The 27,917-nt window shown below is 43.2% G+C and overlaps 1 protein-coding gene across 2 annotated transcripts in view; it reads left to right on the top strand.

Annotated features, from left to right (window-relative positions):
• The window catches only part of CCDC198 (coiled-coil domain containing 198), a 35,565-nt gene extending 9,982 nt beyond the window's left edge, over positions 1–25,583 (top strand). The window contains exons 3-7 of one of the 2 annotated variants that reach the window (XM_053673378.1): positions 6,758–6,844; positions 8,207–8,305; positions 9,045–9,204; positions 13,101–13,279; positions 25,342–25,583. In XM_053673378.1, coding sequence (XP_053529353.1) covers positions 6,758–6,844; positions 8,207–8,305; positions 9,045–9,204; positions 13,101–13,279; positions 25,342–25,527 — 711 coding nt within the window. In that variant the 3' untranslated portion in view covers positions 25,528–25,583. Of the gene's footprint in view, positions 1–6,757; positions 6,845–8,206; positions 8,306–9,044; positions 9,205–13,100; positions 13,280–18,047; positions 18,994–25,341 lie in introns of those variants that run through there. The other variant, XM_053673379.1, reaches the window with a different exon arrangement.
• Positions 25,584–27,917: the final 2,334 nt, after the last annotated feature.

The raw sequence follows: 27,917 nt of genomic DNA, 5'->3' as shown, positions 1-27,917 counted from the left end.
CCAACTGGTGTCCTGGCCCCCGACCCAGGTATGTGCCCTGACTGGGGATCCAACCAGTGACCTCTTGATTCTCAGGCCAGCACTCAACCCACTGAGCCACACCAGCCAGGGCTAACTTCCCTATACTTCTTTTTCCAGCTTTGCTCTCAAAATTATACTAGGTTTAGAAAATTTGAGCCCTGACTGCTGTGGCCCAGTGGGTTGGCCATCATCTGGCAAAGTGCAAAGTAGCTGGTTCATTGTTGGTCAGGGCTCATGTTTGGGTTGCAGACCAGGGCCCAAGTTGGGGGCTTGTGAGAGGCAACCAATCCATGTTTCATCCCTCCCTTCCCCTCTCTTTAAAAATAAATAAAATCTTTAAAATTAGTTCATTACCTTTTCTTCTTTTCTATTCTCTGAAACATTTGATAAGCATAGTTATTTTTTCCATAAAAGTCTGGTAAAACGGGCCTGTGAAACCATCTTTGGCCACCTGAATTTTGGGGGAGTTGAGAAATTTGTGTTATACTTCTTAGATGATTTAGGTATCTGATTTCTTCCCCATTTAATCTTGCTAACTTATATTTTTCCCAAAAATTATCCATTTATTTAAGCTTTCAACTCTATCTTTATAAGGCCTTAGCTTATTCATATTCAACTTTTCAACAAATCTGCCAGCTTACATGTTGATGCAGCTCTTTTTAAGCAGGGAAAGAGGTAAAGAACAACTCGACCCCTGAGCTGACACTGAGCCTGGCTCTAGTCTCCCATCCTGTATGGAGAACTTTTACCTACCGTTTAACTGACAGAAGCAATGCACAGCCATCAGGAGCCTAAATGTTTTGTAGATCAACTTCCCCTGAGTTTTCTGATCCATGGAGATACATATCTTATATCTAAAGCCTGACCATATTTTTGGGGGTTCATGTTTTATTTTTCATTGCTATATGTTTGGAGGGAACAATGTTACTAAGATACGAACTCACTGCAATGCCTCGACCAGAAATTCCTCCTTGGTGTTACGATTTCTTGCTCCAAGGCTGCTCTGGACATCTTTACTTTTTCTCCCAGAACCTGGGAGGACACTGTCTTAAGTCAGATGCCAAATGCATTTTAGACTTTCTTCCAGGTGCTCCTGCCCACCTCTGTTGTCCTGCTAGTAAATAGAAGCCACTGTCTCAGGTTGGTGTTTGTCACCAGGTTCAAAGATCTCGGCTGGATGTAATCTTCTTTCTTCAGTCTCCTCTGTGACACTTCAGTTGGTCATCCTGACAATTTGTTTTATTCGAGAAGCCAAACAATCTAGAAATCTATAGACAAATAATCATTTTTATTTCTAAGTAGTGAAACGAAAACAGCTATCATCCCACCAATTCCTTCCATTGTATTCTTTCTGGAGATGATGAAGTGAGGCATCTTGTTTTCCAGGCAGGGAGAAAGAACATAACATGAAGCCAGAATTCCAAGGCAATTTCCTTTGACTATTTGTTTAGAGAGGCCGATTTTCCGAAATTTTTGTCTGCAGTGCTTCTGGGGCCAACCTAGAGATCCTATTTGCAGTGTTAGCTGCTGCCACCTAGTGTCCTTCATGGAGAAATAGTGTGGGCCTCCAGCTCTTTTCAAAGGCCAGGAAGGAATTGTCTGGATAGGACTTCAAGTCACCTACTACTTGACCCTTACCAGAGCTGAGGATTCAGATAAAATGAGGCTGAAAAGAGAAAAATATATACTCATACTTTCCCAGGAAAGCCTGGCTTATAGATAGGTTATTTTTTAAATAGCTGAAAATATTGACATAGCTGGCTTCTTCAGACTCAGTTTTTCACTAATGCTCCACAAACAAATGCACTCTGGTCGATTTGGACGTGGCTCCTCCATTCAGTTCAAACAGTGTGGAGGCCAGTGGACCCCACCTAGGAAATGATCAGAATTCACTGGAGAGTTTTGAAAAATATATATTCCAAAGAAACAATTGATAAACTGGACTTTATTAAAATTAAGAACTTATGTTTTATGAAAGATGGTATCAAGAAAATGAGAATATAAGAGAAGATATACTGGCAATTAAGCATGTAAGAAGGTATTCAACATCATATGTCATTGGAAAATTGCAAATTAGAACATCAGTGAAATGCTACTGCATATATATATTGGAATGGCCAAAGTCCGCAACACTAACACCACCAAATGCCGATGAGCATGTGGAGAACTGGGAACCCATCCATTGCTAGTGGTATGCAAAAATGGTACAGCCACGTGGGAAGATTTTTTACAAAAGTAATCATACTCTTAGCGTATAATCTGGCAATCACACTCCTTGACATTTACCCAAATGAACTACAATCTCATATTCATATAAAAATCTGCACATGGATGTTTATAGCAGCTTTACTCATAATTTCCAAAACTTGGAAGCAATCAAGATGTCCTTCAGTAGGTGAAAGGAGAAATAAATTGTGATATATCCAGACAATGAAATATTATTGAGCATTAAAAGGAAACAAGCTCTTGAGCATGAAAAGGCATGGCAAAAACTAAGTGAAGGAAACCAATCTGAAAAGACTACATACTATTTGATTCCAGCTCTGTGACATTCTGGAAAATGTAAAACTATAGAGACAGCAATAGAAGTATTAGAGGTTGCCAGGAGTAAAGAGGGAAAGAGGGACGAATAAGTAGTCAGAGCACAGAGGATTTGGGGGGTAATATAACCACTCTATATGATACTACAATGGTAAATACATGTCATTATACATTTGTCCAAACTCATTGGAATGGGCAACACTGAGAGTGAACCCCAATGTAAACTAAAGACTTTGGATGCTGCTGCTGATGCTGCTGATGTGTGAGTGTTGGTTTATCAAGTGTAATAAATGCACACTCTGGTGAGGGGTGCTGATGATAGATTTAGGTGCAGAAGGTATATGAGAACTCTATACTTGCTGCTTACTTTTTCTGTGAACCCAAATATGCTTTAAAAATAAAGCATATTAATTAACTATACATACAAGTGTATATACTATATATATATATATATGAGGGTTTTGGTTTTTTTGCCAGGACATAGCCCAGACCTATTGAATCTCAATCCCCAATGAATGGCACAGGATTTTCTTAATTCCAGAGTTTCTAATGATAAAACCAGGTACAGGAAAAAGTAAAGAAAAAAGCATGAAATTCAGGACTGGACAGACCTGAGCTTCAATCCTGAGTTGCCACTTACTAGCTATTCATCTTTGGACGCGTTATTAACCTCTCTGACATGGGGAATCATTATAATCATTAATAGGGCTCCCATGATAATCGAATAAGACAACGTACTGTGACCTGGGCATGACGGACAGCAGTGGCCTCTCAGGCATATGGGCCTAATCACCAGAAAGAACCGAATCATGAACCAAGCCAGGGGACAGTATAAATACTTCCTTGTTCTTTCTTCAACCTCAAATTTCTCCTTGGTCATTATTGATTCTCCATTCTGTTCGTGCCTGGATATTCCTTTGCTCTTGGTCCCCCTTCTCCTTCCTTTTCTACTCCATCCCCCTCAGGACCAGCTGCTTCTTCCTATGTACCAGGTCCCATTTGCTCTGTACCTTAATGTTCTGCAGAGAAGAGAGCCTCAGACAAACCTCTCTAAGTAGTATTGGTCACCTCTCGTTACCTCCTTGATAAGTCATTATGATAAAAAAAACAAATAAACAAGCAAACAACAACACTTTCTCATGTTAGACTGCACTAGCAGGAAGAAATGCTGGCTGCCTTCCTGAGAACGGTTCAGGCCAAGCCAAGGGTCCAGGAAACTGTTCCATAGGTAGTGGGGGAGAGGGGGACAGGAATGTCATGCTCCCCACTGTGAGTGCTGGATGCTCAGCAGCCTCCCTCTCTCTTTTTTCACCCTTGAAAGCCACACTGACTTCCAGGACTACCCCTTGATAACACAACAAACCTGACTGCAGTGAAAAAGATTGTAAAATGCATGTATTCTCAGTTGCTTCTCGTGTTGGACTGAGGGATTTTTGCTCACACGTTTGCTGCAGCAGCGTGGTGTCCTGGTTTCCTCCTGCTTCCTGAGCCATCACTTCTCAGTGTCCTTGGCCATTTTGTCCCTGTTCAATGGCCCCTCAGTGTTGGGCTTATTGGCTCTGCTCTTCTCACTCCTGACCTTGCCCATGACTGTGGTTTCAGGTTTTCTCTACCCAGGAACAATCCCCACACATGCATCTTCTGCACAGACCCGTCCTCCGAGTGCCGTTCCTGTCTCTCTGTGCACCTACTCAGCACCCACGCGGCCGTCTCAAAGGCTTCCCAAACGCAACCTGCTCTGAATCGAATTGGCTTCTCCCTGCTGTGTTCCACCCAAACCTGGTCCTCCTCTAGAGTTCCCTGTCTCAGGGATGGGTAACACTATCTGTCCCTTATACTTGAATGTCATCTGTAAGGCTTCACTCCACCTTACCAACCATCATGAATCCTGTTTGGCTGGTGTTAAATGTTTGTGGAGCCCACCTACATCCTTCCATGAATCTCAGCCAGTCATCTTTGTCCTCCCGACTGCTCTTGTTAGTTTAGTTTAGTTACCACACTGCAGCCACAGTGATTGTTTGCTGAAAGCAAATGTAATCACGTCACTACTTTGCTGAGCACATGCCAATGGCTGCCCATGGTCTTAAGAAAACTAACATCTGATACTCACTCCCTCATCAGGCGGGGCATGAGCTGGCCCCAGCCTCCGACTCCAGCCTCCGACTCCAGCCTCCTCTGAGCTGCTCTTACTCTCCAGCTGCAGCCAACTGACTTCCTGCAGTTCCTTGAACAGCTCACGCACCCTCCTACCTCGGGGCCATTCTCTCTTCCTTAAAACTGCCAACCTGCTAACTTCTGCTGAAAGATTGCTTCCTCAGAAATTTCTGTGGCTGGTTTCCTCACCTGTCTTCTCATTGTATTCATTTTCTAGGGCTACACTCATAAAGTATAGCAAATCATGTGGCTTCAAATAACGGAAATGCATTGTCTCACAGTTCTGGAAGCTAGAAGTCTGATGCCAAGGTGTTGGCAGGGACGGTTTCTTCTGAGGGCTATGAGGAAGGACCTGTCCCATGCCTCCTCTTAGGTCCTGGGGACTTGCTGGCAGCCTTTGGCTTTCCTTGTCTTGTGAAGCATCACCCTGATGTCTGCCTTCATCTTCACGTGGTATTCTCCTGCGTGTGTGTCTGTCCAAATTCCTCTTCTTATGAGGACACTGACATATTAAATTAAGGACCCAGACTACTCCAGGACAACCTCACCTTAACTATTTGTATCCGCAAGGACCCTATTCCTCAATACAGTCATCCCTCACTATATCGAGTTTACTTATTGTGGCTTCATTGTAACTCGGGGTTTTTTAAGCCCACAATACAGCGAAGCCGCAATAAGTGAACTGCGATATAGTGAGGAATGACTGTATACTTCACTGGTGAGTACCCATATAAAATTTTACATGTTGTTAAAATTACATAGATTTAAGAGTGTAGAAAGTGTTTAAGAGCATATGAAGTGTTTATAAGAGTGTGAGAAAGGTTAATAAGAGAGTGGGGAGGGTTTATAAAGCCTTAAAATATATATAAATGATAAAATAAATATAACGCCGCTACTTTGCGGATTTTCACCTATCACGGGGGTCTCTGGAACATAACTCCCACAATAGGTGAGGAGGGATCACTGTAAGGTCACATTCGGAGCTCCTGGGGCTTAGAACTTCAACACATAAATTTGGGAGAAGGAACACAGTTCAACTCATAACACACCCCCCCCCACACATTTCTGAGATGGCGTCTTCCAGGTGTGTGTTGTCATGGCCCTGCCCTGTGGGCGTTTTCTTTAAAGCACTCATTAGTATGTAATTCTTAATCACATAATCACATGAGCAAAGGTGTGTTTGCTCCCCCCATAGACTGTGAGCTCTGTGGGGAACCGTGCCCTTTTTTCCGGACCACTGTACCCCCACGCCTGGCCCGTGGCCGTTGTGCGATAAGTGCCCGCCGAGAGAAGAAATAAACTCTGCGACCCTCCAGGTCCTTGACTGTAGGTCAATGTGAACAGAGCAGCCTCTATGTCCCGAGCTTCCTCAGTCACTGCCCAGTGCTCTAGCTTCCGGAGCCAGAAGTCATCGGAGGCACATAGGGCCGGAGGCAGATCCACCTGTTCATCCATGGCTGCCCAGTCTTAGTGACCCGTGGAAACTCCAATGTTGCCTCCCCCATAAAAGCCAAGCCCTTGCTAGGAACAGTCATGTCTAAAATTGGTGAGCACACTGCACTTTCATTTTGCACCAGCTTCATAAGCACTGCTGATTATTACTGAGGAGGCTCAGGGAGCTTCTCCAGAGACCTCAAAAATAGGACAGAAGAGCTCAGCTGGGTGGTTAAGAGATGAATAAAATAAAGTAACTTCTTGGTGCCCCTTTCATCTCTAATACCCTAAAGTCCTCGTTGTTTGATTACTTCAGATGTGGTCCCTCAATGCTGATAGAAAAGGATTCTTAGTCTTTTAACTCTCCGACCAATATTTAGATCAGTAAGTCACTGACAACAGTGCCCTAGAACAATAAAGAACCCAGAGAGGTTGAAAAGCCTTTTGCACAGATGTGACTATAATCCTGTTGAAATCGCCTTCTCAGTGTCCTCTCAGGAGCAAGCGCTGCTTTTGCAAAGTGTTAAGATAGTTTAATGCATGGCTTTTATGTTTCATCATCTCATGGCACGAGGAATGCTGAATACTCTAAATGTTGGACTTCTAGAAGCTTGAACCCATTGGCCTGCCACAAGTAATTACTTCTGAAAGGATCCTGAGCCAGCAAGAAGCCAGGACGACTCACAAAGCAAAGGTGAACTACAGTGGTGAACTGGAGGGGGGGGGGGGGCTGTCCCTCTCATGTACTCCCTGCCCAGAAGACTTCACAGCAAATCAAACTAATGTGCCATTCAGGCTTAGAACTTTCCAAAGCTATCCGTACTTTCCAAAGCTATTCTCCTGGGCCTGCTTCCATCTGGGACCAGCTCCTGCCTCTCAGGGGAACCTGTGGCCCTTTCCTGTTTCCAGGTGAAACGAGGAGATGTAGATGAGACAGAGGACTTTCTCTTGGAAATTGGTGATTCTAGAAGTGTTCAAATGTGTGGAAAAGTCCAACATAACTCTTCTCTTTCACTTCTTCCTCTCGGACTGAATCTTTCTTTCTGTTCTCAGTTTTCAGGATAAATCCTATCTGTGAGTTGTTCCTGACCTGTTTTCCACAAATGCACCAAAAAGTAATCGGGAAAAGGCCTTCTGTAGAGCTCTCCCCTTTTATAAATGTCACCTCTACTGAGGAAACTCCCCTCATGTAAAAATGCACAATTCGAGGTGGGAGCAGATTCACAACACTTGCCACTCCTGACTCACTTTGGAGCCAGCGAGATGCTGCAGTGCACCGCCTCACCTGGTGGAAGGTGTCCAGGCACTTTGGATCCTCCAGGCCGTGTCTGTGATGCTGGCAGCACCTGGGGAGAGGGGCCCTCTCTGAGGCTCACAGCAGCGAACACAGTCACTGTCCCCAGGGCAACGTGAAATGTCACCGGACACATTTGGTGGTGAATGCATGCACCCCACGGTTCCCCTGTATAGCTGCCTGTCTGCACGGTCTCACTGCAGCTTATGATTCACCAGGGGAAGAGCACCAAAGTCACAAATAATCAACCTCAAGTCCTTCCTGAGCTGCACTATAACCAGAGCTTAGATTGGTACGTGGGGGAACACTCTACAAAAATAGGTCCCACTTAACCACTCAGTGGCTCCCCTCTAAGTTCACAGCCAGACAATCAGTCAGTAGTAGAAAAGATGGGGAGAGAGAGGCAGGTCTCACTGAACCAGAACACATTTCTGGGAAGCAAGTAATAGGCATCTATTCCCAGGGGAAGTGATAACATGTTAAAATGTGATGTGAAAAGATATGTCCGTTCAAGGTCTGTAAGACTCTCCAGGAACCTTAACAACTACAACACGCACACTGCACATGTCCACTTCATTCGCTGATGGCCACACAACGAACTTATCGGGGACTGCAATGGCCCGCCTGTGATGTCACCAGAGATCTCTGTGAATTATGATTGAGGGTTGATCTCATTCTGTCCCCAAAAGGATTTCAAGTTGTTGATGGCAGAATCAGTAACTAATGACTTCATACTAACAAATGTGTCGTCTTTTGTGGCAGGAGTTAGAAAAAAAGATGCAAATTCCAATGTATACTTCTGGGAAAAGACAATATTTACATAAGATGCAAATGCTGGAAATGAACCGTAAAAGACAAGAGGTAAATATGTGAAGAGAGTGGAAGAATGTCACATTCACCAAAGACACTCCACATGATTACTGCCCTGCACGCAAATTAGTGAAGCGTTCGTCTCCAGGCTTTGCTTAACTTATTGGGTACAAAAGATTCGACTACTAGAGTTAGGAAGAGCCAGCCAGGTCCCTTCTGCTACTGACCGAGTCTTTCCTCTGTTTTCGTCCTCACAAGGATGGGTCTGTGTCTCCAGTCTTTCCTTTTTGACTAGGACGTTCTGGCTAGAGTAGAAAATGGGGTTAGATCATTTTCCTTGGTTTAGTAAAAGGAAAGGGGGCGAGTTCATCTTCACTTTGATGCCTAGGCCTCTCTAGAACTAGTACCACAGAATTCTCTTACAAGAAAGATTCTTGTAACAAACCCCCTACGGTGTGCCCCTCTAACTCTTGCATTCCAAGTTTCTCACTCTGCTGAACAAGCCCAAAGCCACTGTCTGCTGCAATGGCGAGTATATCAACTAGCCTGCAGAGAAGTGCTTTTATAGACGTCCTCCCCTTTTTGAGACTGAGAGCATACTCTCCCTTCTCCTAACCAACCCGTGCAGAAAGAATGTCTCTGTGCCTTCTAACAGGAAAAAGGGAACCATGCTCTGAGTAGGGGACCACGGAGGTCTATAGATAAGTACCCAACTTGCAGAGTGGCTGAAAGTAGCTGGGGGTGGAAGTGGGAGGAAGAACTTTAACCATCTATAACAAATCATTTTCAGACCCAAGCAGAGTTGAAGAAAAGTCTGCACAGGGAGGCAAGGATTAATAAGGAGAGACTGAGGGAACATAAAGCCAAGAAACTCCTTCACGGCATCCCAAGAAATGAGGATGGTGATTTTCTAACCTTGTTGCCCGATGAAACCTTCAACCCAAGTGCAGGTGAGTCATGTAAATTGTTTCAGTAAAATAAAATATTCATTTGGGTGTTTAAAACAGCATCAGATATACTTCTAGGGGGCCAGAGGGAAAGGCCAGCAAATAGCCTTGGGTCCCTGCTGATATTTTACCTCCCAGGATATAGTGGGTGTATTATGTAATTTTGGAGGGCCAAGAAGAAAACACAGAAGTTTAAGCACTGCAATAAGACGTTTCTTTCTATTTAGAAGTTTACTGTACTTTATATGCACTATTGGCAATCCTTCCTCCATCTGTAGGAGAAAAAAGGCAAAAGAGCCTCATCTTGTGGTGAGAGAGAATGAAGCATGTGGAGAAAATATTAAACGGCTAATTGGTATCAGCCAACCTGGCGCCCTATGCAGACAAGGTTGCCCCCGGCCCAGTGTCCCCTTCCAGCACACTTGGAACGTCTAAAACAGAGCCCAAGCCTGCTCCTGCTGCGTCCACTGTCTCAGGGAGGCCTCCATGCCCCGTGTCACTCAGAGACCTGGGGCCTCTCCAGCCCTTCTGTTCCCTCCTCTTGCAGTTGGTCAGTCACAAAGTCCTGTTGATGTCACCCAGTGCTGAAATCTGCCCTCTTTCTCCCATTCCCTATGTCACCCTTGGGTCACCGTGTCATACCAGGGCTGTGGCTACAGCCTCCCGACTGGGATCCTCACTCAGGTTCTCACCCTTTCACATCAGCCCTCCACTCCAGTGGTTCTCAGCATGGTCCCCAGACCACTGGCACCAGCATCACCTAGGAACTTGTTAGGGCCCTGGCCAGAGTGACCAAATCAGAAACTGCAGGGGTGGGGCCCAGAAATCTGGGTTTAACACCTCCACCCCAGTGATTCTGATGTCCCTGAAGTTTAAGAACCACTGGTCTACTTGGTAATCAAAGTACTGTCCGCAGACCAGCAGAGTCTGCATCACCTGAGAGTTTATTAGAAATGTGGGCCCTACCTGGTGTAGCTCAGTGGATTGGGGCTGCAAAGCAAAGGGTCGCCAGTTCATTCCCAGTCAGGGCACATGTCTGCAGGCATGTGCAGGCATGGCCCCCAGTAGGGGCCATGTGAGCGGCAACCACACATTGATGTTTCTCTCTTTCTCCCTTCCTTCCCCTCTCTCTAAAAATAAATAAATAAAATTTAAAAAAAGAGAGAAAGAAATGTGGGATTTCAGGCCCCACCCCCAGACCTACTGAGTCAGGCCCTGCATTTTATCAAGATTCCAAAGTGATTCTCATACACAATAAAGTTCTAGAAGTAATGCACCCATAGTGGAGTAGTCTTACAAAATGCATGTCTGACCAACTCACTGTCTTGTTTTTAAAAAAATCCTTTAATGAGCCTCCATCACCCTGAAGACAAAGTCTCAGCTCCCTTCCCAGCTTCATCTCCTGCCACTCTCACACGCAGTCCCCACTCCTGATCTGTGGGCCAGACCCCCGGCCAGACTGACCACCAAGAGCTCCAACGAAATGCTGGCCATGTGTCTGGAGGTCTTGGGCGTCTAAGAAGCAAAATAGCCAGCTGAAAGAGATATTGCTCCTGCTCAGAGGAATGAGATGCCTAATCAATAAGCTCATTAAACAAGAAAAAGATAAATAATTGAAAATCTATGGAAGGCATCTGTTTAACCTATACCCAAGTCCCAGAATGAAATATGCTGTGTAGTCATGTAAAGAAACAACTTTTACAATTAAAAAAATAGTGGCAAAACAATCAAGACAAGCGCCCCAGCAATAGTTAGACATTTATACTCATCGCTTGGGATCAGGCCAAGAAAACCAACATGGATATAGCCTTTGGAAGATGCCTCAGATTGGGGGGCATAGGAGAGACTGTGACACCAGGTGAAGGGGGGTTTCCTCTGCTCCCCTCATGCTTTTTAGAGCTGTTTCATTTTGCTCTGGCAAAGGTTTATCGAGTGCTTACTATAAGCCAGGCACTGTGGTCTGCCCTTAAATGCATTATTGTATTCAATCCTCACACAACCTATATGGGAGGAGTTACTATTAGCCCCCACATGACAGAGCCAAGATTCAAGGCCAGGTCCCTCTGATCCCGAGCACGCTCTTCCACCCACCCCCTCGTACAGTCTCATAGGACTCCAGGGACTTGGAGCTCCGTCCAGGACCACCTCGGGAAAGTCTGCAAATATAGAGGTTGGGACTCTTCAACTTTATCTTTCAAGAGCTGCCCTCTGCAAAGTCTAGAGATTTCACCACTGCAGTTGTCGTATGCTGAAGCAATGATTCCTTTTTATTTATTCCCAAAGAGAGTTTTTAATTTATTTCCCTGTATTCTAAAAGCTGGTCACTTTGCTTTCTCCTAAAAGTGGAGTGTAGCCAAGATCATAGATTTACATGAGCATTCTGCTAGTCAGATTCAGCTCATTAAGATTCCTCTGTACCCATCTCCTCTTATTGAATGCTATTTTTGCCCATTCTTGTCCCCTCTTTTGGATGATGGGGTGAGAGTTCAGGTCTCTTGTGAAATACAAAACCAAAAACCAGTCTTTGTTTTTTGCTGCCTCTTTAAAATGAATTGCCCATGCTTTGCATATATTTATATAATAAATTATATGTATGTATATACAAAACAATTTATAACTTTTACAAAGTGAACATCACTCTTTCAGGCTCACAATTCTATGAGTGTTAGCATGTTTATGAGGCTGCTGCCCTTTCCAGAAGCTTTGAATTGAATATAGTGGGTAGAAAAAGCCATGGACTTGGAGCCAAAGCCTTTCATTGGAACCCCAACAGTGTAGCTACTAAATGTAAGCTCTATGGAAGCAGGGGTCCCCTCTCGTTCCTAAAACAGTGCCTGGGACACAGTATCCTCTCTATAAATATTAGCTATATATTTGTCTACATGGGTTTACCCTGTATATAAACAGATTGTAGGTAAACTCCAGTTATTTAACCTCTCACAAACCTCAGTTTCCACATCTGTAAACTGGAAATACAACGCATGTCACCATGTAGGTTTTGTGTAAAAATTAATCTAAATATGAGTAAAAGCACATATGAAATGTGTCATTAAAGGCATGGGAATACAGACAGAACTGAAGACAGATGGAACTTATATGTAATAGTGAAAATAACGAGATGCTTCACAGGAACTGTCACCCTAAATACATTACTTTAATGGTACCTTCCCAATTCCGGCCTTATCTGGACACCTGTACTACTATTTACTTAGCATTTTAAAGCTACCTCCTAAGAACAAGAGCAACTTCCCAAGATAACCACAATACAATTATCACACTTAAAAGTTTTAACTTTGAAACACACTATTTTCTAATATATGGTCCATATATAAATATCTGTGGTTGTCCTCATAACGCCCTTTATAGCTACTTTTTGTTTCCCCATTTGTGCTTTCTTATTAAGATCCAGGATCATACGTTGCATTTATTTTTCTTGCCTCTGTCTTTTCTAATTCAAGAACAATCCCCTATCCTTTTCTTCTTTCTTCTTTTCTCCTTCCTGCCCTTGTTCTTAGGAGGTTTGCGGTGATGTATGTGGAGCAGGGAAGTGACTCTGCATCTAATTCTCAAGTGTTTCTACTGAAAAGTAACAATATGTCTGTGTGTGTTTCTATGTACATACTACAATACAAGTCACTATATATCATTATTGTGATAAAATATTGTTGGTGGGTTGGAGTATACAAGTACATGTTACACTATTCTTGTGACTCCCAGATCATTTTAATTTTTACCAAAATAAAAAGAAAAACATCTATAATACATTCCCAGTTGGAATCCTTTATACATATTTTTTAAATGGCAAACGAATTATTCTGTGTTCATAAAAACATCAGCACTTAAACAAATACAATATTGTCAGGAAATAATAAATTAAATAAACTTTTAACTTTTTGTAGAAAATCCACAGCACGCGGAATTTTTAGAGCATCAAGCAAGGAGGGATGACTGTCCCCAGAAAATCGGCAAGACGGAGACACGGCCCTACGAACAAGGGGCCCGGGAACAGCTTCTCTGGGACAGTTCCGGCTCCGACTCAGAGGAGCTGGGGACTGTCAAGAAGAAACCACAAGCCCTGGTGAGGACCAGGACAGAGAGGATCTCTGTTTTTGATGAGTTTTATGATCTAGAATAAGAATGCTCTTCACTAACCAAGATACTCAGTGCACTGAATACTTACTGTCCTGTAAAAACTCTTCAAGTTAGTATATGAATTATTCTGAGGAAACCAACTCACTTTCCTTTTATTTGGAGCCTTATGGTTAAGAAGTGTGATGTATTTTGTTAATCATGCTGCATAGCTAACTGCTGCAAAACTTAGGGGCTTAAACAACAGCTATATATTGTTTCACTTTTCTGTGTGTTGCGGGGCTCGGCTGGGTGGTTCTTCTGCACTCTCCTTTGAATCTTTCATGTAGTTGAAGTCAGCCAGCAGCTAGGGTTCGACCAGGACACTCAGACAGCTGGGCTTCATTCCTTCTCCATATGGTCTCAGAGGTCTCTGCGCATGTTTCCCCAAGGCAGTGAGTGAGTCAGGAGCCCAGGGCTCCCAACAGCAAATGTTTGGAGTAATCAATGTTCCAAGAGGAGGAAGCAGAAGCGAGTAATCATGGAATGGGCTCAGCATCACCCCTACCACATTCTGTTGGTTGAAGCAACTCACTGGTCAGATCACAGTCAATGAAAAAGGGTGTGAATTCCAAAGTGGGGTTCATTGGGGTCTACCTTTGACATTTGCCCCCACACCAGATATTTTAAAAGATTTTATTTATTTATTTTTAGAGAGAGAGGAAGGGAAGGAGAAAGAGCAGGAGAGAAACATCAATGTGTGGTTGCCTCTCATGTGTCCTCTACTGGGGACCTGGCCTGCAACCCAGGCATGTGCCCTGACTGGCAATCAAACCACTGACCCTTTGGTTTACAGGCCCATCCTCAATGAACTGAGCCACACCAGCTGGGGCCCCCCACACCATATTTTTTAAAAGCAAAAAAAACAAAAAAAAGAAAAAGGGAAAAAAAGCAAATTAGATCTTATAAATCAAAGAGATGAAAGAGTAGATTTGATATGAGTTTTTAAAGAAAAGTCATACTAATGCTACATTAGAGGCTAAGCTCAAGTCATTTTTTGTGAGTTAGCAATTCTATCATCTCATAACAGAGTGGCTGCAGGAAAGAGGTGGAGTAATGTCTAGTATGAGGCAGATCTTAGAACTCTTCAAAACTAAAAGGACTTTTAAAATGTTCAGTCCAAAAATTACTTCATTTATAAAAGTTAGATTTTTTTATTTCTGGCTGGTGTGGTTCAGTGGACTGAATACCAGCCTGCAAACTGAAAGGTTGCTGGTTGGATTCCCAGTCAGGGCATGTGCTTGGTTGCAGGCTAGGTTCCCAATTGAGGGGCATGTGAGAGGCAACCACACACTGATGTTTCTCTCCCTCTCTCTCTCCCTCCCTTCCCTCTAAAAATGAATGAATAAATTTTTTTAAATTAGATGTTTTTAGGTAATTTTAAGAGCTTCTTTTGTGTAAAATTAGGGTTTACTTTAAGCATACTTTAAAAATACTTTTATGCCATCCAGAAAATTCTAAGATATTAGTAAAACTTTCAAACAAAGCGAAACAAAAACATCCTTTTAAGTCTTATTTAGAAAACTCCTCCCCTCCAGAAAAAAATAGAGAGGGAAACACCTGCTTAATTTGACCTTACGTGCATTCAGATCAGTCACTCAGAACATAAAAGGACTGCTGTGTCAGGAGACAGTCATACATGTTTCTTCCAAGGACAAAAGGTCATTAGATGATCCCTGGGCATAGTTACTCCCAGTTCGTTGCAAAAAGTATTCTTCCTCTTTCTGTGGCAGGTAAAGGCATATTTCCTACAAGGATATACATAATGGTTTGACCAGTCACCCTTCTTGAAAAAGTAAAATCCTTGAGAAAAGAGAAGAGCCCAACCAATTCATAATGAATATTATGGCTTATCTGAAAGGCTTAAAATTAAGTGGGGTGGTCAACTCCCAGTGCCAGAGATAGCTGAGCTTAAGCATGACTTCCTCCCACTGGTCTGTGACCTGAAATTGGACAACGCCTCTTTCTAGGATCTGCTCACTGGCCTGTGAGCTACGTGAGGGCATGGACCACGTCTCCTCCCGGTGATGTGCCTGCATCCTAGAGCAACATCGGGTGCAGAGTTTGTTATTAAGTGTTTGTTGAATTCATTAATTTATGTGTTAACCAGTTAATTAGAGAGGCACTTGCTTCCCTCCAGCTGTGCAGTTGTTCATTCTCATTTCCATCATTGCCCAAGAGTCTGAAATGTACAAGGTTGATTATACAGCAAAGAAAGAACATTTTCCCCAAAAGCTCTTGAATAGATACATCTAAATGGAGGGCATGAATTAGACATTGCCTTGGGACACAAGAGCTAGACCTGTGTGCATGCCAATGAGAATGCCACAGTTCACAATATTTCTTGAAACCCTATCAGAGTGTGTCAGCTGCAAAGGAAAATCAATCATGATAGTAAAAAACTATAAAATTCAGCCTGGAGGCAAAGTTGTCAATTTTCTTCAGCTGAATATCTCCTTACCTTTAGAAAGAAAACAGGCTTGTCAATGGCCAAATGTGTGCTTTCTCCTGTGAATATAATATTTTCCTTCTTGCTCTGCATTTTTCATAAGAAAGGTAAATTCTTTTTTTTTTTGGCATACTTTTGGAAACATGCCTTTCTCAATTTTTTTCAGGCAGGGAACCGTTTTTTCCTCATCTACCTATCTTGATGATAATTCTGAGTCACTTTACCTGGGTTTAACGAAAGATGACTCGTGCAGCAGTCATCCATGAGAGAGTTTTATGAACAAATGGATAATGTTTTCTGCTTGCACGAAATCTTTAAAAGCAGAAAACAGAACACCAGCTCTTCAGGCCACTCCCTCTCTTACCAGGAAAACATACAGATCATCAAATCATAATTAATGTCAATTATTTCCTGCATCAGATGAACAACAAAAGCCCATTTCCACATATCATTGTAAAACCTCACTTATTTAGAATACTGCAGGCAGGGCCGGGGAGGAAGTACATTAAGGACTAGATTAGGGAGGGTCAGACCATTAAAAATCTGAATTACATCTCATTTTTAAAGAAATACTATTTTTTTCCAGACACAATAGCAAAACCCATTTGAAAATAAAGTCAATAGTTAAGGTGTATGTTTGAGTGTATACCTCACAATATGTCCGCAACTCATTCATTCATTCACTTAAGCATGCATTTAAAGGATAGAGTTTGAGTATCTACAACAGGCTGAAAACACAGCCATCAACAAGACAAAGTCCCTGCACCCACTGGTTACAGTCCAGTGGAGAGACGTGAGCTGGCAGTCGAATACATGATACAATTTCAGATAATATGAGCATAATGAAGACAAATAGAGCAGGTAAGAGACGGTTTCAGGAAGAATGTGCAGGAAAAAAACTCTCTGGGGGAGGGACTTGACTGAAGGGAGGCTGTGAGCCATGAGAAGACCAGTGGAAGGACACTGGAAGAGCATGTACAAAGGCCCTGAGGTGAGAGGAGCTTGTAATATTCAAAGGCCAATGGGAAGGCCAGGATGCCAAAGTGAGTAAATAAAAAATTGACAGGGAGGACATATGTCAGAAAAGTCATCAGGACCCAAATGGTGAGGAGCCCAGGGAACCACAGTACAAAGGTAGGTTTTCAGTGTGACAGAACTTCAGAGACAGGAGGGGCTGGTCCTACCACAGGCTGACATCTCCGATAGATCACGAACAGTGCCAAACGGACCCACTGAAGTTGCATGGCCACAGCCGACTGACCTGGACCTGACTCTTGGCCTAATAGAGCCAGTCAGAGAAGACATCAGTCTCTGCTGGTGGCAGGAACCTCGGTGAGAAAGAGCATTCAGGAGTGATGGGCAGTGGCTTTCTGCCTATGGGCCAGAGATGCCAGAACGCTGACCTGTAGTAAAGAGAAACTTAGAGACCAGGCACCCAGTGAGGACCCCAGTGTATCTGCTCCTCATCTGCTGCCCACCACCCTCGCAAGGACCCCCTGCCCCCTATTCTGAGACTATATTCTTATAGTAAATTCCACTTTCTGCTTGGGCCAGCTCCAGCTGATTTCTTAAAACCAAAGAATTGCAATAACTAATTATCTTAAACACCACCACCTGCTTACCTAATGGCGTTAACACTGAAGGCTGTGGTGCACAGGAACTGGCAAGAGTTCCAGCTTCCAAGAGGAATTATGAGGCGCTGTCCCTGAACCCGTCCATGCTCAGTGATGCCACGTCAGCCACGGTGGAGTATTTACACCATGAAAACTGGCAAATGTGACAAACCAGAGCTCATCTTCAGAGAGCTGGATGTTAAACACCAGCACACCAGTTGGGAGATAAAGATCAACAGGCTCTAGAGCCAGAGTTCACATCCCAGCTCTCTGCTTCTCCTCTTAGGTCAGTTACTGAACCTCTCTGGCCAGTCTCCTCGCTGTGAATTGGAGACAATGACCTTACAGTGTTGTGACGGTGAAAGTAGATCATACAGGCGGAGCACTGAGAACAGTGCCTGACATCCCAGTCAGGGCACATACCAGGGTTGCAGGCCGGTTCCCCGCAGGCCAGTTCCCAGCAGGGGATGCATGAACCATACATTGATGTTTCTCTCCCTCTCTCCTTCCCTTCCCCTCTAAAGATAAATAAATAAAATCTTAAAGAAAAAAAGAACAGTGCCTGACACACAGTAACTGCTGATATGTGTTCGTTAACCAGCAGTAGTATTCCTGTTAGAATTAGAAATAAAGTGAGATATTTTTTGTGGTTCTAGAAGTCTGATTTGTTCAATGAGACATGCAACAAAAGCCAGCAGTACCTAACTATGGAACTGGGAAGACAAATTCACGATGATTCACAGACGATGTGATGACCAGACAAGACCACCCAACAAATCAACTGAAAAACTTTTAGAGTTCAAAATGGAATTAAATAAGTATCTGGATGAAAGAGATACATTTTAAAAATCAACAGCTTTTGCAAACCACTTCTTAGACTTTATGCAGTGAGAATAAATACACCAGTGCACAAAGACAAATGTGCAATTGTAAGTCATGGGCTCACTTAGTGTTACCTGAAGGTAGATTGTGATATGCTTAAGTAATGTACTATAGACCCAACAGCAACCACACACACACAAAAATAAATAAAAGAGGAATAGCTAATAAGCCAAAGGGAAGGTAAAATCAAATCATAACAATTATTCAATGCAAAAAAAAAAGTCAGAAAAAGAGGAAAATGGCACACGAAAGAGAAGAAGAAAAACTAGATCCAAATACCAAGCTCACAAATTTAACCCACAAAGATGGTTAGACTGAATAAATGAGCAAGAACCAAATCCGTTATCTACAAGAAACAAACTTTAACTATAATGACATAAAAAAGTTCGAAGTAAAAAGACGAACACGACACAGAATGCCACCACTAATCAAAAGCAAGCGGGAGTGTCCACATTACTGTTCGACAAGGCAGACTTCAGAGCATGTAAGGGATGTCACTATTGAGGGGAGTGAAAAACAGGAAGGGACTGAGAAGTACAGATTGCTAGTCACGAAACAGCACCGGGGATGTAAAGGACAGCATAGGGAATCTGGTCAGTAATACTGTAAGAACTACGTACAGTGCCAGGCGGATACTTGAAATATAGGGGGGCTGCTTTGTAAAGTATATGACTCCCCACTACATTGTACATCTGAAACTAATAAAAAATAATATTAAATGCAAACTGTAATTAAAAAATAAAACTTTTTTAAAAGGAAAAACATCTGAGAGTGAAAAAATAATTTTAAATTAAAATTATTTAATTTTATTATAATTTAAAAAATAATTCTCTTGCAGTATTATACTGTTTACTGGAATCAGTCATTTCTCCAAGAAGTCCTGATTCCTTACAGCTCACTTATATCTGTGCCAAGCAAGGTGTGTTAAGTCAACTCTGCAGTGCATTGACCAACCACTGTAGAATTAGATGACTACAAGGGATTTCAGAAATCCTCTGGGCCAGCTTCGCTTCGCCCTTAGACAAATGGACAGAATGTTATTTGTCAATATTTACAGGGAAGATCCTAGCCTGCAGAGTAAAGAGTTGCAAGGTCAACTAACACATTCTGCAGGGGAAATAAGGATAAGGAAAAGACTAAAAATGTGAATGGGGAAGGGAGAACTGTTGGGAACCTTACACCTGGCTTCTAGCTAAAAACATTGCATTGATTACAGGAACCTGTGCGCTCCACAAAGCCAATGGGCTACAGGCACATGGTGCGCGCAAAGCCAATGTACAGGCACATGAGGTGTCCACGAGTACCAGCTGCACCCAAGTAATCAATAAGCGGGCCCTTCTTTGTCTCAAGCTAGCCAATAGCAAGCAACCTAATCTCCTTCCTCTCCCTCCCCCCCTTTTTTTTTTTTTATATATATATACCCAGTTCGGAAAAATAAAGTTTGCAGCTTGATCAGAATCTTTTGCTGCCATTCTTCGTACCTCTTGTCCCCCCAACTCATTTGTTCTAGGTAGGTGGTCGAGCCCCAGTTGATTGCTCCGCGGGCCGGAGCAGAGAACGAGTAGTGGAACAGGCCCTGCCCTCAGAATTTGGCTGATCCTTTCAGCCGATGGAGATACTGCAAGAGATCCCATGCCTTTGAATGAGGTCTGTCCATTACAGGCCTTCCTCAGCCTGAGGTTGTAGAAGCTTGCCACCTGCTGACCTTTTGCTGAAGTGCCTTGCTCTCAGAACACTGCTAACAACCATAATTCAATGTCAGCAACACATGCGTAATGCAGGCAACTATTTTCCAACAGAATGTAAAGGATTTAAAAATGTTTTATTTTAAAAATTCTATAGTGAAGAGGATGCAAGACTCAAAGATCCCACACAAAGATCAAACAGTATTCAGTGTTCCCGTTTATTTGAAGGCCCTGTGCTGACCATTCTCATTACAGGTACTGCTTAGTTTTAGGAAATTTCTTTTGTTTTGTTTTGTTTCATTTTTAGTAATCACAAGGCACCGGGGACAGTGAAGGCATTTTTTCTGACACCCCGGCTTTCCTCCCTGGGGTGTGAGTCACTGCCAGCCCTTCCTTACGACCCTTTCCTGGAAAACAGGTCAGCAGATCTGGCCCTGACCTTCTCTCTTGTTCTGAGCTGGCTTCAGGTTTTTTTCCACGATTCTTTGCAAAGTTTCTGTTATCTAGCTTCTGGCTTCTTTCCTGGCTTAGTATTTCAGAGGCAGCCCTAAAAATAGGCTATAAAGAGAATACCAAGTCTTTAGAATACTATCTAATTACTAATAGGCTGGGATCTCCTAAAGACAGACACACCAAGCCATCCCCAGTTATTATGTGGTGATCCCTTGCAGACCAGGCCGTGAGCGTCTCAGGCCGAGATGCATCATCCACCAAATTCTGAGGGCAGGGCCTGTTCCACTACTCGTTCTCCCTTCCCCATTCACATTTTTAGTCTTTTCCTTATCCCTATTTCCCCTGCAGAATGTGTTAGTCAACCCTGCAACTCTTTCCTCTACTCTGCAGGCTAGGATCTTCCCTGTAAATATTGACAAATAACATTCTGTCCATTTGTCTAAGGGCGAAGCGAAGCTGGCCCAGAGGATTTCTGAAATCCCTTGTAGTCATCTAATTCTACAGTGGTTGGTCAATCCACTGCAGGGTTGACTTAACACACCTTGCTTGGCACAGATATAAGTGAGCTGTAAGGAATCAGGACTTCTTGGAGAAATGACTGATTCCAGTAAACAGTATAAACGTACAACAAGGTAATTGTGGGCCGCTTTGTTATTCAGGAAAGCAATAAGAGTATCAAATACTATTGTGATCATCTTTCAAGTTTACAGTAGCCATCTGAAGGGGTTCCAACTAATCAAAGATGGGACAATTTGAGCATAAAAAAAAACAAACAACTTTACTGAATTGAAATATGAAATATGTAAAAACTTATTGGTTCATAATAACACTCAAAAGATGAGTATACTGATTACTTGGGAAATTTCTACCACACCAACTCATTTTTCTTAAAATTCTTAAATAACTAATGGGAAAGAACTAGAAATTAATCCTGTCTTTCCTGTATAAATTAGATTTTAGCATAATCAAATATTGATAAGAGAAAATTATTTGTAGAAAGAGTCCTACTAATGAATGCAAACAGAATGGTAGCATTAGAGTGACACCACTTTGTAACTTCTAATAAGAATAATGGCTCTAAGCAATAAACATCCATTGATGCTAAAATCTTTAAGGGAAAAGCTAATGGAAGTTTTGTAATGAAGAGAGTAGGCTGGCACCACCGGAGCCCACTGACCAATATTTTCATTGTGTTTTTTAAGAATATATCACGAGCTGTGAAGGGTCCGAGATTTTATTCTACTTGTAAACTAACAAATTAACCTGCCACAGTTTCATGGAAGCTGATAGATGATACAGATACTGGGTCAGAGATTATGATGGTGGATTTTATGTGTCAACTTGACTGGGCCACAGGGTGCCCAGATATTTGGTCAGACAGTATTCTGGGCGTGTCTGTGAGGGTGTTTCTGGATGACATTAACATTTGAATCAGTAAGATGAGGAAAACTGACTGCCCTCCCTAATGCGGGTGGGCCTCATCCAATCTAGCAAAGTCCTGAAAAGAATAAAAAGCTGAATAACAAACAATTCCTTCTCTCCTGACTGGGTTTGAGCTGGGACATTGGGCTTTCAGACTTGGACTCAGACTGAAACTTACCCTATTCAGCTCTCTTGCTCCTTAGGCCTTTGGACTTGGACTGGAACATAATTCATTGGTTCTTCCAAGTCTCCAGCTTGCTGACTGCTGTGATCTTGGCCTTCCCAGCTTCCCTAATCACCAATTCCTTACAGTAAAGCTGTGTGTGTGTGTGTGTGTGTGTGTGTGTGTGTGTGTGTGTGTGTGTGTGTGTTTCTCTGGAGAATCTGGACTAATACAGAGACCAAAGACAGTTGATTGCTACAGCAATAGCAGTGGCCAGGGTATTATCATGTTTACACTGGTTCCCTGAGCCTCAATTCGAACAAAGAGGGTCGGATGACCCTGCACACATAGTGGGCTGCTTAGAAGAAGTAACCCCCAAGCTTAGAGGATTCTGATATTTTATACTGTCTAGTGAGCTTATCTGTCCTTTACTCCAGTGAGAGACACTATCTCTTTCTTCTAAGACTGCTTCCGTACACAAACAACCTTGAGAAGGTAGCGCAGACAAAGCACTCAAAAGCTCTTCTTGCGAAACATAAGGAAGGCAGAGCCCCGTGGAGAACTGTCACTCAACAGCCAAATCAGCTGATCTAGCTCATCACTGAAAATGGGACATCAGAGGCCTCCCGATGAGGTGCAATAAGAAGTACAAAGCACTACCTAGGACGTGTTCTTGCCAAAGAAGGTTTACTTGAACCTAATCAAGCCTGGAGATCTAGCGACCAGTTTACAGGAAATACAGGGAAGAGATACAGAAACAAGTTGGACAAGGAGGCAATCAGCCAAATACAGAAGATAGGAAAGTGTATGCAATAAATGACCCAGTTTCCCCAACAGATAACTGGAATTTTAAAAGGTGGGAGAAGAAGAAATAGTTATGGATAAAAAGAGACTTAGGAAATAATGCAGTATGTGAATCTTGTTCAATTATAACCTAAACAAACCAATTGTAGGACAATTTTTAGACCATGGGGAGGATTTGAGCATGGGGGAATTGGGTATTATTAAAATTACATGACAGCCCTGGCTGGTGTGGCTCAGTGGTTGAGCACCGGCCTGCAAACCAAAGGGTCACCAGTTCAATTGCCAGTCAGGGCACATACCTGGGTTGCGGGCCAGGTTCCCAGTGGAGCCATGTGAGAGGCAAGCACACGTTGTTTTTCTCTTTCTTTCTCCCTCCCTTCCCCTCTCTAAGAAATAAATAAATAAAACCTTCTTTAAAAATTACATGACAGAAATATTATTAGGGATGATAATGGCCTTGGGGTAAGGTTATGTCTTTAAAAATCCTTGTATGTTAGTTTCTGAACTATCTATCGGTAAAATGACATAATGTCAAATTTGCTTTAAATTACTTTGCCACCACCACTAACAGAAGTGGAAGGAAAAGGATGAAATAAGGTTAGCCAAATGTTATTAATTGTTAAAGCTGGGTTACAGTGATTAAAAGCTCATGATATCATTTTCTTCTATGTAATTCTAAAATTTTCTGTTAACATTTTTAATAAATAAAACTATAGACAAATGAAGAAAGAGAATCCCTGAAAGTGAGAAAAACTAACTGTACACATAAAAGGTTGTAGGGGGCCCCAGCAGAGGTGCTTCAACTTAGACTTCAGTGGGACATCTCTGGTCTTTGGAAGCCTGCCCTCCAACGGAACAGCTTCCATCTTTCCTTTTCAGTGCGGGATAGTTCACACCCTTTGTCCAGTGAAAGGAACAAAGGGTTCTTCCTATGGAAAAAAGTGAGGCAGGAATGATACAGGGTGCAGCCAAAGGGGGGGGCAAAAAGATTTGGAATGGTGTCCAGAATTCAAAGTGTATAGGAATATTGGAGAGACATATAAGATGTCCTCACCGCGCCCCCCGCCCCCGCCCCAGGGGGAAGACACAAATAGAGCCAGGGCCATTGAGAGATGTTTTGCATAGCAATAGTTTTGCAGCTAACCTCTGGAATGTTTATTTAACATATCTATAACCTTTAACTGGTTTCATAGATATGTTAAATAGTTGTGGCTAAGTTTTGAGCCAGGGAGAAGAGAGTAGCTGGGACTCAGTATGTAACGAGGGGCTACGCCCCGGAGTGAGAGCGCCTGTGTGAGAGCTTGGAAAAGACTGGCTCCAGGACGTGAGGGGATAACTGCCCAGGTGAAAGGGAAAACCACGTAGCTTTGCCAGAGTGGATATCCCTGCAGCCAAGTGAAGAAGAAAGCCATATGCTTTTGGTGGAGTGCGAATCCCTGCAGCTTTGGTAGAAGAGGCCCACGAGGCTTTGGGGTGCCCCCTTTGGCCGCGTGGCCTGGAAAGCAGGAGAGACTTTGACTGGAACTTGGTACAAAGAACTCTTGCCAGTGGACCGTGAGAGGGTACCATAGTACTTTGGATTAACTAGAGAGAGATCCTGCCTGCACGGTGACACAGCTGACGGTGCCAGCGGCCTGAAACACAAACGTGTGCTCTTTTCCTGATTTATGGTACCCGGAGTTGGGACAGTGGGAGAAGGGAGAGCTGTGTGGGTGTAGGAGTATACCCTAAAGGACTTTGCTATTTTAGTGGTGGTGTTAGGCCTGAATAGCATTAAATAAACATTTTGTTTCCTTTTCACAAATCTCTGGCATTGAGAGATGTCTTTCCAATTGGCGGCGGACAGAAGAGCCCAGTAGATTTTAGTATTTTGTCCTTGGGAGGGGCCCCTGTTGTGTAGCAGTTTTGGCATCCCTAGGTGGGCTGAATATTGTATTGCCCCTCCCTCGGACCTCTTGTTCGGTAACAGGAAGAGAAGTAGAGAAGGGAAGGGAAAGAGACTAACACAGATGTATCCCCTTCTCATGGATTTTATGGTTTAGTACAGGAGACACCCATTAACTTAATAGTCACACAGACCGAGTGTTTAATTATCAGTGGAGATAAATGCTATGAAGTGAAAGAAGAAATTTCTTTAAGAGCAAGTAACATGAAAACTTGGGGGGCAAAGCCAATCTCCCTAAGGAAGTGAACCTTGCTGGAGCTGAGATCTGAAGGGTGAGTATGTGGGCATTAGGCAGAAGGGTGTGAGGAGGGTCGTTCTAGGACCGTCACGCAAGAAGGCCGCAACCTTAGGATGCGGAGCGAAACATGAATTGAAGGGGACACTGGGGTATGCAAAGAAGGGAGACTAGGAGTCTTTCAGTGGCCCCACCAAAGATAATGATGGCTTACACCAGAATGGTAACAATGGAGACAGACAGAATTGGATGGAGAGATATTTAGAAACAAAAATTCACTGGACTTGGTGATTATTAGGTGTGGGGACGGATATGGATGTTTCATATTGTGCTCTTAGTGTTATTTCTGCACTATTGTTAGAGGAAGTCCTCAAGGAGGTGTGACCGCCAGTTGGCCCAGAAGCTGGACCCAGGCAATCAGAGGCTCTTCACACTGTTTCCTGTCCTTGGAAGGTTCGTCCTGCACACCATTCCCACAGCGGAAGCCAGTTCAAAGACAGACTTGGAAAGTACAGAGTTGCCGAGACCGTCCAAACTGAATATGTGACTGAACCCAGTTACGTTTAACTCTATTTAAACTTTTGAGATTCTGGCTGGTGGATGCACAGATCTACTCATCTTGCGGTCACCCAAGACAAGCCTCCTTGTAAGTTCCCTTATTAAACCTGCCACCTATCAATCTGGAGTCATCGGCCTCTTTCATCAGTCTTGACCTCCATGTACAGGAAACAGTTTCGGGGTTCACCAGGGAATCTACCTTGGTTGCAAACCGACAGGTACCTGCCTAAGGCACTGAGTTTTGGTAGCTGCTATTACCCAGTTTACAACTAGATAAATTGAGTTGTAGGGTTTCAGGAAAAGGGACTAGGAGCTGGTCCCAAATAACTCATCTAAGTATTTTAGTTCAAGCCTGGGAGAGAGAACTATTAGGGGAGAACTGGGGCTACTCTCTAGCCTCTCGACACTCCTACCCATTATACTCACACACCTTCAAGCCCTCTGCCCAGGCTCTAAGGACAGAGGAATAGACTAAAGTCAGGAGATCTGGTTTGAATTCTGATTCTGACTCGTACAAGCTGAGGGAATTGGTCAGTGCGAGTTTCTGGGTCAATGAGCTCGAGTACTGCCACTGAGGTCTGTGGACCAATAGCCCCTTGACTCCTGTAATAGGCGCCTGGGCTGAAATCTTGAGGGAAAGAACCTGGGGGGAAGTGGGGGCAACAAAAGTAGCAGCTCAGATCTGGAAGTGATGAGCCCTACAGTAATACTTCGGGAGCCGGTCCTTTCTTCTTGTGAAATCGCCCACATGGTCCTTTTTAAAAAAAATATTTTTTAAATGTATTTTTAGAGAGGGGAAAGGAGGGAAAAAGAGAGAAACAGAAATATCAATGTGGTGTGCTGATTGGGAGTCGAACCAGTAGCCCTTTGGTTCTCAGCCTGTGCTCAATCCGCTGAGCCACAACAGCCAGGGCAAAATGGTCCTTTTTATTGTACAGATGGTCCTTTTTATTTCTTTTTTAAATGTAAAGGAAAGAACCTCTGTGAAATATTTCCATTTCAGAAGAGCGCCTTTGCTTTAAAATTTGCATAACTAAGACCTGGCAGCAGTAAAGGGAAACCCCCGGGTTATGTCCGAAGTTACCTTTGATAGACTATAAAAGAGCAGTAAAATCATTTAACAAAGCATGTATCTCATGTGAAGGATCAAAGAAACCAGCAACTAGACAGCAGCAAGATCCTACACTCAGAACACAGGGAAACCACTCTACTCTGGTCACCATGTACATTCTCGTTCTAAAAGACCACCTACCCAGGAAAGATGCCTACCCTCAGGGGAAATAAACCCAGCTAATAGCTCAAATTTTTTTCCAGAATACATTAAGCATAGAGATGTTAATTGTCTGAAAAATGGCATTCACATTAATCACTGACCTTTGTTTCTATATTCTGCTTTAAAATTCAAAGAACAGGTCTAGTATAGAAAACAAAGTCAGAATATAAGGTTAGTCAACATAGTATTTATTGCACAAAGCACTGGATTTAAAGACAAAGGTCAATGGTTAAAAGTCTTCATGGCACTAACTAGATGCGTGATCATGTGCAAAGTAACACACTCCTCGAGTCTCCCTTTCCCCATCCGTGCAACTGTGATAACAGAGTCACCTGTCCACTAGGTGACGTACGGACATTGAATGCAACACTCTGTGAAAGCACTCAACATAAATAAGTGCTGATGGATAGCTTTCTTGCTTTCTGCTTATTTTTTTCCATCATCTGTCTTTGTCCCCCAAGGAAAACTGAAGAGAGAAAACAGACTTTTACCCGGGATTGCAAGCACATGAGCTCAGTCTGTCTCCAGTCACTTCTCAGACTTAATAAAAACACCCACCAGCCAAACCGAAAGGCCTGAAGACTCGGCCCATCATGTCAGCATCTTGGTGGGGGTTGCTGTAGTTCTACCTTGTTGGCCAGGTTTCTGGCTTGGATGCTACCCCTTTCAGACACACTAGCACAGCCTTGGACACGTCAATGTTGACAAATCACTGACACATTTGCCCTTTGATGGCAGGTGTTGGCAGACAGATTCAACACATTGATTTATTTGCTTGTTGATTATGAAAGCTTTGCTGGATCTAACAATCAGTTCAACCTTGCATATGACCGGGAATAATGGACTACAGCTTCTTAACTAGAACCCCCCTGGTCTTGTGTAAAAACATGAAAATCCATTGTTTCTTAAGGTGTGGTCCCTGAGTTACCTACTCCTGAGTCTGCTGGGGATCTCATTAAAATGCAGACATTCCCCAGGGCTACTGAATCCAAACCTCTTCGTATGGGCCCAGGTGTCAGCCTTGTTAACCAGCACAACAGGAGTTTGGGTGCCCACTAAAGTTTGAGTGCTGATTAAGCGAATCCAGAGCTGTTGGTCAAACCACT

The sequence above is a fragment of the Artibeus jamaicensis genome, unplaced genomic scaffold (assembly GCF_021234435.1).
Source record: "Artibeus jamaicensis isolate MK-2021 breed Jamaican fruit bat unplaced genomic scaffold, CSHL_Jam_final contig_851, whole genome shotgun sequence".
Lineage (NCBI taxonomy): Eukaryota > Metazoa > Chordata > Mammalia > Chiroptera > Phyllostomidae > Artibeus > Artibeus jamaicensis.
The sequence above is the reverse complement of the archived record's forward strand: the minus strand, read 5'-3'. Positions and strand labels throughout refer to the sequence as shown.